Source organism: Vipera berus (assembly GCF_964194415.1).
Source record: "Vipera berus genome assembly, chromosome: 1".
NCBI lineage: Eukaryota > Metazoa > Chordata > Lepidosauria > Squamata > Viperidae > Vipera > Vipera berus.
Genome location: NC_138202.1, coordinates 161,608,822 through 161,621,789, shown reverse-complemented (window position 1 = coordinate 161,621,789; position 12,968 = coordinate 161,608,822). Strand labels below are relative to the sequence as shown.

The 12,968-nt window shown below is 48.0% G+C and overlaps 1 protein-coding gene across 1 annotated transcript; it reads left to right on the top strand.

The window, feature by feature from the left end:
* Positions 1 to 7,335: 7,335 nt before the first annotated feature.
* EVX2 (even-skipped homeobox 2) lies at positions 7,336 to 11,964 on the top strand (the record flags this gene model as incomplete). The annotated part of the gene is made up of 3 exons (XM_081312859.1): positions 7,336 to 7,759; positions 9,143 to 9,393; positions 11,183 to 11,964. 3 exons carry the CDS (start codon positions 7,336 to 7,338, stop codon positions 11,858 to 11,860), a joined length of 1,353 nt encoding a protein of 450 aa, XP_081168985.1. The 3' UTR covers positions 11,861 to 11,964.
* Positions 11,965 to 12,968: the final 1,004 nt, after the last annotated feature.

The following is a 12,968-nucleotide window of genomic DNA, read 5'->3' as shown; positions in this document are numbered from 1 at the left end:
CAATTCTTTCCTGAAACAGAAGAAGTCTCAGTAAACAGCAGAGCTATCTATTTTGGAGCAGGTATTTCCAATTTCCAAACAATCTAATCTTATCGGGATACCTCAAATCCCATAATGCTAAAAATGTTTGCTGATTTAAGTCATGGAGCAAAGCTTATCTAGCGAGCTGGTATGTTAGATTTCATGTTAGACGACTCTGAAGCCCTCCTGCCTCTGAAATCTCTCTCAATCTGATTGTACATTTTTTTTAGTAGGACAAAACATTAAGAATCCGGAAGATTTTTAAATTGTCTTTCCCAACTATCACATTTTATTAAAAGGTATAAGCCTTTGTGAGCTGCCTAGACCAATATAAGTTTTTAAACTGGGATGGCAGGAATGTAGGTGGGGAAGAAGGAGGGAAAAAAAAAGAAAATTAGAGCCCATCTCCTGGTTACAAAGATGATGGATTAGATAGTACCTGGTTGCTCTGGGTTTTTATTTCTTGCTTTATATTATGATTTTTTTGTATTCTCATTTGTTTTATTTTAAGCCTTGTAGAGACCTATGCAGGTGAGATAGGCAGCTGTATAAATCAAGTAAATAAACAGAAAATAAAAGTTAGGTTGGTTATGCAAGTGGAGGTTACAGGTGAGATTGCCAGTATCTTATCAGTTAAGAATTGCAATGAGTTAAAGACCCATTGTGGTCCGTGAGACCTGAGACAGCCCGACACTATGAAGGAGAGGTGTGTGAGTCCACCAATTTCTCCCTCGCTGGTGGGAGAGGCACCCAAGCCTGCTCTAGGACCAGGGAACGCTCCCACCTTCTGAAGGAGGATCGCCTTCTGCCCAGTGCAATCGATGTTCAGTATCCAGGCTTCAACACTAGGGGGCCCTAAAGGTTTTCCTGTGGAAATCCAGAAGGCTGATAAATGCTAGATTCACTTTAAAAAAAAGGGGGCAGCTCTAGGAATCAAATAAATAGATTCTGCCAGACTCTGAGCTGGGATGACAGTGAGAAATCTGAAGCGTTTGAATATCCAAATTTAAAATTATTCTAATTGGAGAGAGAGGGGGGGAGGGGGAGGGGGAGGTGAGAGGGAGTGAGAGGGAGGGAGGGGGGGAAGAGTTCTCGGGGAAAGAGCCTTGGTGGAGCAGTGGGCTAATGCCTCCTTAAGTAACACCAGCTGCCTGCAATTAGTGCAGGTTCGCATCCCACCAGGCTCAAGGTTGACTCAGCCTTCCATCCTTCCGAGGTAGGTAAAATGAGGACCCAGATTGTTGGGGGCAATTAAGCTGACTTTGTAATAATGCCACTTGGGGTGTGTGTGTGAAAGCCCTAATAAGCAGGCATATACATAGAATGAAGGCTACTGCTAAGCACATTGATTTGTGCTTAGATTGTAAGCCGCCCTGAGTCTTCGGAGAAGGGCGGGATATAAATGGGATTAAAAAAAATAAAATAAAATAAAAACAAATCGATATTCCTGTGGGGTCAATACAATCATATGGCCTTGTTCTTCTTTAGAAAATGGAGGGACAGAAAAGGTAAACTATCCAGGAATCTCAAAATAGTGTGCATCCCTAAAGAAAGAAGCCAAGCACCAAAAGAAACAAGATTCCTTTGAAATTCATCTCAAATCTGTGCAGCCGTCTGGGGCATTTACTTACAAGTGACCAGTTAGAAATAGCAGGATGGTTTTATGTTGGATTGTTTGGATTTAGAAAGCACAGCTTCTCCCCCCAAATACACGAAGTGGGTGGGCAGAAAGGAAGAGAGAGGAGAGCTGGAGAAAGTCATATGCTTAATGGGGATGGCCCTTGTTTAAGGGGACAACTACGTGACTGATTAAAATAATACTTGTGTGTGTGCGTGCGCGCATACGTGTATGTATACATATTATTTTCTCTAAGCAACTACCAAGTTAGGCGGCCCTATTTGTTTATGGCTATTAAAGAATTATATCAACACTTTCAGTGATTGAACTAAACTTTGCTAGGAATCCAAAGAACTCTGCCCTAGCTTTCTGCAATTATTGTTTGCTTGCTTGGCTCTCTCTTCTTGAACATACTCATTATAAAACAACAAATCAAAACCAGCGAATCTAATGCATGTCGTTATAGAAAAGGAACAAAACGTTTCCAGAAAGAAGAAATGAATATTGGATACCGCTCATCAGCCAAAAAGAGAAGGTATTTATTTATTTTTTCTTGTAAGGGGCTACGTTTATATGTGTGTGTGTGTGTACCTGCGGGAGAGATCTAGAGAGTGCTCCCCAGGCCTCCTTCCAACCCAGAGAGCAACACGAGCGAGTTGACCCCTGCCTTCGACCTTTCTTGTTCCAGCTGACACCCGTGGTGAAACCAAGTTCATCCCAGTGGAACATCTGGCCCTCGAGGGTCTAGACAGATGTAAACACCGCCAGGACTTTAGGACGAGCTTTTTCAGGGAGCTCCAGAGAGGACGCCATTGTTTATGACCTGTCTTAGCAGAAATGCTCCCCAGTTCACCTGAAAGAACCCAGCCGTAAAGCTGGGAAACAAATATTTGCTCAACCTTCTGCCTAGGAGCACTTTGAGCTTCTAAATGTAGAGGAAATTCAGGTCTGCTTGAAACACGCCTTCCCTCTCAGCGGAGGTGGGCGAGACTGTTGCCAAGAAAAGCAACAAATAGGGCAGCCTCTTCAGAGGGTCCCCTAGAAAATTCCCCTCTGTGTGTCTGTCTCTCTGTGTGTGTCTGTGTGTCTGTCTCTCTGTGTGTGTGTGTGTGTGCAAGCACCAGTACTTGAAGGGATGGGAGATAGAAAATCCAACCCCATAAAATTCCTTTCAACAAGACAGCCAGAACAAAAGTACAATGTCTACATTTTGTCCTCTAAAGAGTTCCTCTTGGGAAAATGCTTCTGAATGACAAGTATGAGTGTGTGTGTGTGTCTGTGTGTGGCCACCTTTTACAACACCTTAAGAACCTGTTTCTTAAATAAACAGTTCTCAGGAGCGTTCAAAGCAAACTGACTAGATTTCAAATAAGAAGCTTCTGAGGATGGTTCTTTTTTTAAAAAAAAATGAATCTATTTGAGGAAGGGGGAGATAATTAATTAGAAGGCATTGAGATACCCAGCATCCACTTACAACTTCCTGGGAAATCAACCCTACTAAATTCTACTAAGTTCTGGGAGTTGAAGTCCACAAGTCATATAAGGGCCAAGTTTGAAGACCCCCTGTTCTACTTCATGGAATGAAGGAAATGGGGGGGGGGCTGAGAAACGCGAAGAGCACCTGTAATACCCCCATTCGTCTGTGGCGAAGTTTTTCTAAAAAGAAAGCTGGCGGTAACCTAATCTTCTGGATTCTGATCTGGGTTTTTTTTAAAAGAGCGTCCCTATCTGCCAATGTTTAGAACAGGGGTAAAGCAACAGCATGGCTAGCTCCGGAATTCTGGGAGTTGAAGTCCACGAGTCATAAAAGAGCCAAGGTTACCTGGCTACCCCTGGTTTAGAAGATGCGGTCGGGATGGGCAATAAAGTGGGATTAGAAGGGGGGGGGAGAGGGGGCGGGGAAAAAGAGGAAAACAGAAACTCCTGGCCGGTTCAAGCCTTTCGGAAAACAGAGGGGGGCGCCAAAGGCCAGCAAAAAAAAAGCACCCACAGATATCCGCTTCCTATTTTTATGAGAGGTTGCCCACGCTGCAGGCTGGGCCTAAGCTCGCCCAGGTGGTCTCAGGCACAGGAACGGCAGATTGCTTTTGTGTTATTCCGTTCTACCGCCTCTAGTTCGGTGTTTGTGTCGGGATGGGGCAGGGTGGAGTGAGGGTTAATAGTCGCTTCTTGCAGGGAATCCCCTCTCCTCTCTCTCTGGGTTTTGCGGGTGAGCCTGTCACGAGGCCTGGTGGCGACTTGAAAAACAAAACACGCATTGCCACGGATTCTAACAATCAGAGTCGATCGACTTCGACAGAGAGAAAAAAAAATATGAGACAGCAGGGAGGTGCAAAGTTCAAATTTTCCACCTGTCCTGTCAAGAAATGGGAAAGCAGCTTAGGTTCGCCTTTCTTAACGAAGGCTGGGAAGAGGACTTTGCCCACTGGCTGGTTAATTCCCCCGTAGCTTGTATATGTATTTTCCTGCATATCTTCTGGGTTGGTGTGCATTCATCGTTTCCTAGAGGAAAGATAGGGAAGCAGAAGGAGAGGAACGCAATTTTAATACAACGCACGGCTCACAATAAAGTATCAGAGAAGCCCGCGTATGAAATGGCGTTTCAGGCCGCCGGAGGAGCTTCTGTTTCCAGCTCGTTGCCTTTCCCAGCCCTTCCGGTTTCAAGATGAGTCCAGCCTTGGGCTGCTATTGCAACGAAGTTCACGTTGGGAAGAACTCAAGACGCCCCTTAATTAAAGGCGGAATTGGATTTTAAGTTCATTCGCCTATTAGGGACCTTAAAGGTGACGCTAACACCCTTCCCGTGGGGGGGGGGGAGAAGGGGGGAAATCCGCAGGCTCGCTTGGATCCTTTTGAGCTACTTACAGTAATGCAGCAATGCGTCTGTTCTTATTAGTCTGCGGGAGTATTAAGATTGTGAGGAATTAGCTAACTCAGCTTTTTTTTCTTTTTCTTTTGGTTTGGAGAGGAACGAATTCTTCTAAAGAAGAATTCTTTTGAATTTCGGCTCAGAACTCAAGCGCCACCTTTCCTCCCAAACCAGATGGTCTATGCCCAAATGCACCGACTAGCATCCCACCTGAGTCACGCGCCCCGAATTTTTTTTTTTACCCACTCCCTGCAAAGGAAAGGAAAGAAGGACCCGAAGTGCGCATTGGCGTCCGAAGCGACGGCATTCGCACCCTACTAGTTTTAAGCCACACACCGATTCACTCTCTCCATTCGAAATCCTTCTGGTGGACGGACAACGGCTCCCTTTAAGCCCGGAACTTTCCAAATATATCTGTTCTGAAATCAGCCTGGGGCAGGGGTAGACAACCTCGGCTCTTTTATGACTCATGGACTTCAACTCCCAGAATTCCTCAGCCAGCTATGGAATTCTGGGAGTTGAAGTCCATGAGTCATAAAAGAGCCGAGGTTGCCTACCCCTGGCCTGGGGACTTAATCTCTTGGGAAGTAAAACGCAGGGGAAAGCGTGGGGGGGGGGGGGGTAGAAGGGCCGCGAGGTCAATCTGGGGGGCTCAGCAGCTGGGAGAAAGTATGAAACAGGTCTCCCTGGGTTGGCTGGCCATATCCGTGTGGCCCCTCAGAGGCGCGCCCGGGACGTTAATGGCAAGAATGCTAGTGGGGCTTAAGCGTTCGCCCTGGGCGTCTGGCGGGTAATCAAAGTTCTCGCCGAAGGGAGGGTTTCCGATCAGAAGGCCAGAGAAGAGCAGCGCTCTCTCTCTCTCTCTCTCTCTCTCTCTCTCTCACACACACACACACACACACACACATTCTCAGTCCCCTTTCGGCGCTGCTTCTTCGGCAGCATTGGAGAAAGAGAGAGAGAGAGAGAGAGAGAGAGAGAGAGAGAGAGAGAGAGAGAGAGAGAGAGAGAACGAGCGCACGCGCGAACCGGGAAAGAGAAACAGAGGAGCAAACTCTGGTTCAGGTAACTTGCAGTTTGGCTGGGACGGTGTGTGTGTGTGTGTGTGTGTGCGCGCGCGCGGCGGGTGGGGGAGGAAGACCCTAAAAAGAGGAGGAGATCTCTAGGTGAGTCGCATTCTTTGCCCGCGAATCTTTGAGCTTGGGGAATCGAGGCCTTCACCAAAGACAAGAAACGGATATTTTTAAGCAAGTAATCCCGGCTCGATCGAAAAGGGAGAAGAGACTGAAGAGAGATCTAGGCAGGGGATAAAGGGGTGAACGAATGAAAGCTTTCCTCTTTTCTGCAGCTGTATCCAAATAAGGCCACACGCTTCTCCACTCATTTAAATCGGGTTTTGAAGAGTCGTCGGGACTCTGCCCCCTCCCCTTCCTTCAGCGAGAGGATGTTGTGCCCGAGGCTAAGGAAACACTTTAAGCAGACTTCCGTCGTTAAAGGGGTTGATAGATCCGTCCTGTCAGGAAAAAAAAAACTTTGAAAGAGGGGAGAAAAGGGGGGGTTTGTGGGCGCGTGAAAGGAAATGTGAGCAACCCTCTGAGATGAGGCTTGAGGGAGCCGTTCCCCGGCTGGGGGTTGCGCCTGATTGCGGCCGGCCTGATAGGTAAGCATTGGCCGAGAACTTAGGGAAGGCTGAAGAAGGGGCGGTTTCGTGGCCGGCGGCCAGGGCGAGTGCGTTTCTTTCAGGAAAACCCGTTTTTTTGTTTTTTTAAGGACACCGGGGAAGAGGGTCAAAAGCTAGCAGGGAGATGGGTGGGGGAGAAACAGTCTCCGCCTCCTCACTCTCTCGGGCAGGTTCTTTTATCCAGGGTTATCCCCAAAACCCCTTTCGCAGGAATCACACAATCTGTTTCCGTTTGTCCTGTGTTGCTGTTGGAGGGGAAAAAAAACAACAAAACGAAAAACAAGCTGCGCCCCTAGGAGCTAAAAAGCGGGGCACACACTCACGCGTTCACACTCATAAAACCTCAGCGCTCCCTCCCTCCTCCTCTCTCTCTCTCTCTCTCTCTCTCTCTCTCTCTCTCTCTCTCTCTCTCTCTCTCTCTCTCTCTCTCTCTCTCTCTCTCTCTCTCTCTGAAAAGCAAATGGGGTGGGGGTGAAAGGAGGGCTGGAATCAGCGCATAATGATTCACCTAAATGAAGGGGGAAATGTTGCTCAGTTCGTTTATTAATCAGGCTGCCAATTTCACCCCAGAGGCCAAATCTCAGCAACCCGTGCAGGATCTGATCCAGCGCTGGACGAGGACTCCTCTCTGCCTCCTCCTCCTCCTCCTCCTCTTCCTCCTCCTCCTTCTCTCCAGTCCTGGTCTTTCCGCCTCCCTTGTTGGATCTATTTGTCTGCTCTGAAGCCGCCTTCATTATCCGCTGACAGGATCTTGTATTTATTTGCTTATAAACCTGTTACAATAAATGATTATTCGACCAGCGTCATTCGTACCTTAATGACGAGCGCTCCTTTTCTGTGATGAATGACATTTCGGGGATAGAAAGGATGTATAGGTCATTTTGACCAGTCATTCCCTTCGCGTTTACATCTCGCTCCCCTTTCTCCTCTTCTTCTTGGTTTTCTGCCTCCGCCGAAAAAAAATAAATAAAAAAATTAAGAGAGATTTTCCTGACCTGAAAGCGAATTGGCCCTTGTTGCCGTGAGCTGATTATTAGAAGGACCAATCATATATTTATATACATCCCACATACAACCGCGGACACTCAGGCACGCACACCTACCTACATTCCCACGTACAATTTTTTCAGTGTGGGGGGAGCTGAGATGATGGAAAGGATAAGAAAAGAGATGATTTTGATGGAGAGGGGGCTACACAGCCCCACGGCTGGCAAAAGGCTGGCGAATCTGACCGAGGCGGCTGGGAACGCAGTCCTGGAGGCCCTGGAAAACTCGCCCCACGGCGGCCGGCTCAGCCCGAGACTAACTTCCGCTTCTCTGCACAGCTCCATCGGGGACCTCCCCGCCGCCAAAGGGAAATTCGAGATCGACGCTTTATTCAGCCTTCAGCACCAGAACAGCGAAAGCGCCGTAGCGGCAGAATTGCCTCCCGCCGAAAGCCGGAAGAAAATTAGCCATTACTCAGAAGTGGCCGCCGAGGCAGACATGAACAGCGACGTGGAGGTAGGCTGCTCCGCGCTTCGCTCGCCGACCAGCCTGCCCTCCTCTCTGAAGGAAAGCAATAACAAAGGTAACTCACTCTCTTCCTTCGCGCTCCCCATCCCAACTCGAAGCCGGCTTTTAGCGGGGCGAGGCGGGGGCGGGAGGGGGGGGGAAATCCCGGCATAGCAGGATCGAACCCTTATCCTGTGTTGTTGTGTTTTTTTTTTACTTATCCCTTTCCCCCGCGTTAAGAGAAGACATCCCGTAAAAGAAGGGTTTAAACACGAGGGTAAGGAATCGGAGATCAACTGAAGGTGCGAAGTAGCCTCCCAGCGTAGCATCCTTAAGGAATCTGAAGCAAAAGGTTATCGAGTTGTGTGGCTTGCACACACACTACCCGCATTAAGCGAATCTCGAGTGGCATTTATACTTTGGGTTCTCTGTGTCAATGTATGCGGGACAGGAGTGATAATGTACTTGTACTTGTTACACAGCATATCCCCACATCTGAGGATCTTTCCGGAGATCTGTTATGGGATTTACATGGCTGATCTAGAAATCTGAGGCTCACTTATTTGCCTGCTATGTTGAACAATCTGCCCGCGATTTCGCAAGTGTAAACAAGTACTTTTTGCTGAATTTTTGTGAAGTGTATTTAGAAAAGAGTGTGTATACTGATAAACTCCGAGATCGCAATTAGATCCTGTTGGTATAATTGATATAACTCAGTTTATTCAGAGTGCAGGTGGCGGTGTCCTTTAAGTAATTTATGTCCACTTATGCCTGATTTTCTATTCTGGGTTTTCATTAAAAAATGCAGCATTTTTAAAATGTTTGTTCTCTTCTATACTTTTTGCCTTCTCTCTCCCTCCTGTGCGACCTACTTAGCATTGTTATAATGCATCACAATGTCACAAACTCGACTAACAACTTATTTTTAAAGCTGGGAACAACCCGTTCTATCGGAGCCAAGTTGCACAATTAGAATCATCAGAGACTGGGGGACTGTGGAATCTTTAAGGAAACACATTTGAACAGGGCGTTCGTTTGCAATCCGAATTGGGCAAGCCTTTCCATTTATCGTCCTTCTGTAAACCTCTGGAAAAAGTAAACGAAAAAGGGGAAAAAAAAATCCCCAGTGATGGGCCCCAGAAAAGATTAGCTGTAGGCGTCTTACAAAAAAGACGCCGCACTTAACTTTTGCCATCGAATATATTTTTAGGTAGAGTCTTTTTATCAATAGATGGTTTTTTTAAAAAAAGGATGCTTAATTTTCTCGATGTCTTCTCATTTAACTGCAAACAAAAGATAAAAGGATAAACTTTCTATTGATTCGATTAACGCTGGCAATTTGTGTCCCTGACAGACAACATTAATTATTGGGGAAGTGTGGATTGCAGGGTCTGAAATCCGCCTGGCAGCGCCTCTCCGGGACAATAAACCCGGTCTTTTGTTACTTTTTGTCTGGAAGGCTATTCGGAGAGCAGTTCGACTCCGAGCACCACCAGCTCTTCCTCAGGATCCACCCTGAACAACTTGCACAGCGGAAGCAGCCTGAGCACTTCCAGCTCCGGGGCCGATCAAGTGAGGAGGTACCGCACCGCATTCACCCGGGAGCAGATCGCACGGCTGGAAAAGGAATTCTACCGCGAGAACTATGTCTCTCGGCCTAGACGGTGTGAGTTGGCCGCCGCGCTCAACCTTCCCGAGACAACCATAAAGGTATTTCCAAGGAAGGGGGACTCACGAGGGCCAGGCCCGTCCTGGCGTGGGAGGGTGGCTGGCGTCTCAGGACCCGGTTTGAGGGCTTGGTTTGTCATTTCCGCGTGTGTAGCTCCCCAAGCTGTTGTAGTCCTGTTTTAGCCGGGCTTGCCTGAGACTGAAAAATGTCCTCTTCTGCGCCCGCTTCCTCAGAAAGGAGGAAGGGTTCTGATCAGTATAAAAAGGAATCAGATAAATAAAAAAAGGAAAGCTGATTGCTTTGCTATTTTAAGAAACCTCCTCCTTCCACGGGATAGGTTTTCGGGTTTTATTTTGTTCACCTTAAGACTATTGCTTTTCACATTTGTAGATACACACAAACACACAAAAAGAAAAAAAACGAGGAAAAAAAGCAAACAGTAGAGTGAACGAAATATCAAGAATAAAAATAAAAGAAGCAACGAACGGATTGGATAATTTAATCAAGTCACTCTAGAACTGAATATACACGTTTTGTCCCCCCCCCCCTTGGTGTATTTTGTTATTGTGGTTTTTCCCTATACGGGTTTTCTCTTCTCTTTAAGAGAAGGAGGATGCTAAGCCATGAGGCCTCTTGTAACTTTCTCAACAAATGTAGATTGGCGTTACAAATAAAAACAGTAGATAAAAATCAAAGAGAGCAGCAGCATCAGTCTTGTATTAAATGTGTCTTTGTGCTTTTAAACTTAAAGAACGGAAATCGTGCCTTCAGCCTAACTCTTCAGGAAGGCATTATGTGAATCATTTCCTAAATAATAATGGCAAAGGGGACAGAGATAAAATGACAGTAAAAATAGAATCCATTTTCTTATAAAGCATTCCCCAGGTCAAATCCCCCTTTATTATTATTATTTTACAATTTCAACAGTCTTATAGCAGTTTTCCCCTTCCGAAAATTTGGCACTGGGTGATCATGTCAGTTCTGTATATGCTTAGCTGTCATGGACAGAAACTAGGCTGAATTAATAATAATCGATTGGATTAGAGGTTGAAGAACCATTTAAGAATAGAACAGTAGTAGAATTTCAGATAACTTTTAAGGTGGATGTTTGAGAATGTATGTGTCATGGTTGTTCTTTTGCCATGCTATGCCGGCAGTGATATTCAAATAAAATGTAAAAAGCTCTTTTCAAAGAGACATGTATGTATTTTAACATGAATCAGAATTAGAGAGGCCAAAATCTGATAGAAGGATTCTGAGTTTATCCAGAATTAAAATGCAGGCAGTTTCTTTTCGATTTTGGTAAACACCAGCTGAGGAATCCTGCCTCCATGAAGCTATTTTTGGCAGAAGCGGAATTCCGTCTTAGGGAGGACGGATGCGAATTGGTGGCAGAGTTCGTCTTGTCCAGCTACGGTAGATAGAAAAGGGTGTAATGGTTAAGACAGTGCCCTAGGAACCAGGAGATTGTGAGTTCTAGTCCTGCCTTAGACAAGAAAGCCGGCTGGGTGACCTTGGGCCAGTCACTCTGTCCCTCAACCCAACCCACCTCACAGGGTTGTCGTTGTGGGAAAAACGGGAGGAGGAAAGACTATTTTGTATATTCAGGCCTTGAGTTACTTCTAAGCGAACCACGGCCGGATAAAACTCTAAGATATGTTAAAAAATAGAAACGCAGCTGACCCAATGGGGGGGAGGACGAGGGGGAGCCGCCGCCGCCGCCTCCGTTGCTCTGGCTAGGTAGGCATCCCGCCCCACGCCTCGCTTCTCCCGCATCCCGCTTCTCACTAGGCGACTCCGCTTCTTCCTCTTCTTCCTCCTCCTCCTCAGGTGTGGTTCCAGAACCGTCGAATGAAGGACAAGCGGCAGAGACTGGCCATGTCCTGGCCCCACCCGGCGGACCCCAGCTTCTACACCTACATGATGACCCACGCGGCAGCCACGGGTAGCCTGCCTTACCCTTTCCATTCCCACGTGCCCCTCCACTACTACCCGCACGTCGGGGTGACGGCGGCGGCGGCCGCCGCGGCCGCCGCCTCCGGAGCGGCCGCCTCGCCCTTCGCCACTTCCATCCGCCCGCTGGACACCTTCCGCGCCCTCTCGCACCCTTATTCCCGCCCGGAGCTGCTGTGCAGCTTCAGGCACCCGGGCCTCTACCAGTCGCCCGCCGCCGCCGCCGCCGCCGGGCTCAACAGCAGCGCGGCGGCTTCGGCGGCGGCTGCAGCAGCGGCAGCGGCGGCGGCTGCGGCCTCCTCGGCTCCTCCCACCGGCTCCGCCCCTTGCTCCTGTCTCAGTTGCCACAGCAGCCAATCGGCGGCGGCGGCGGCGGCGGCGGCGGCGCTGGGCTCGCGCTCCTCCAGCTCGGATTTCCCCTGCAGCGCGGCTGGAGCCGCGGCGTCCGCTTCGCAGCGCTCGGAGAGCAGCTTCCTGCCTTACTCGGCGGCCGTGCTCAGCAAGACCGCCGTCCCCTCCCCGGACCAGCGGGAGGAGGCTCCCTTGACCAGATAACCGGCCACCCCCCCGGCGGCCTCCAGGGCGCTGTTGGGCCGGGGTGGCCCGGGGCAGGAGCGAACCACCGTTGGGTCCAAGGTGGGACGGGAGAGCCGTAGCTGAAGCTCTAAGCTAGAGCGGAAGGGTTTTCTAGCGCCCTTGGTCACGATTTGGGCTATTGGGGCTCCGGTTTAAGATGGAATCCCCTCCCTCCCTCCTCCCCCCCCCCAAAAAAAAATGGAGAGGACCTGCTGCCTGCTGCTTCTTCTTGCCGTTGCAAAAGTTTAATGGATGGATTTGGGCCCCGGTAGACCAAAAAAAAAAACAAACTATAATCCCTCCCTCTTTCTCAATGGAAAGACTGTGTGTAAAAAAAGAAAGAGAGAGAGAAAAAAAAGCGCGATTCCTTTCAGACATTTACGGTACTTTTTTTTTCTTTTTAATCTTTTGGGGAGCCTGGCTCTGCTCCCCCTGCTGATGGCAACGGGAACTGTTTGTACTTTTTTTCTGAGTTCGGCTGCCTTTTGTTTGGTTTCGTTTCGTTTCGTTTACCTTATCGTTTCATTAAGCCATCCGAAACCACGTTTCGGAGGGCTTAATATTGATACCCTGTTCCTTCGTGTTGTTTTTCTTTTTTCTTTTTTTGTCCTGAAGCAAAACCAGCAGTATCTTTTATAGGGAATTGGTTGAGGATGAAGCTGACAAAAACGACCGAAGGAAACGATCGCAGACATACATACCTGCGGTTCAAGGAGGCGAAAAGGGGCTCTTTTAGGAAAAAAAGGAAAATCCGACACATTTACTGTGTCCTTCCTGATCTTTCTCTGAAGGCGTCTGGTAATAAGTCTTGCGCGGGCCTCCAAAAACGCTTCCCCCCCAAAAAAAAACAAAGGGGGCAGATTGCCTTGGATGGCTTGGTAAAAAGATAGGTAGACTGGGACAAACAGAATGGCAGTTTAGAAAGGAAGACACGCGGCTTGTTGCTTCCGAGTCTCTTACTCTGCATTTATCTGGGAAATACTTGAAACTTTCTTGGCATGTGTCCTATCCTGAAACGGATCTTCTACGTAACTTTTTTTTTTTAAAAAAATGTTAAATTCTTCCCCTGTCCTCCCCAAAGGAGGAA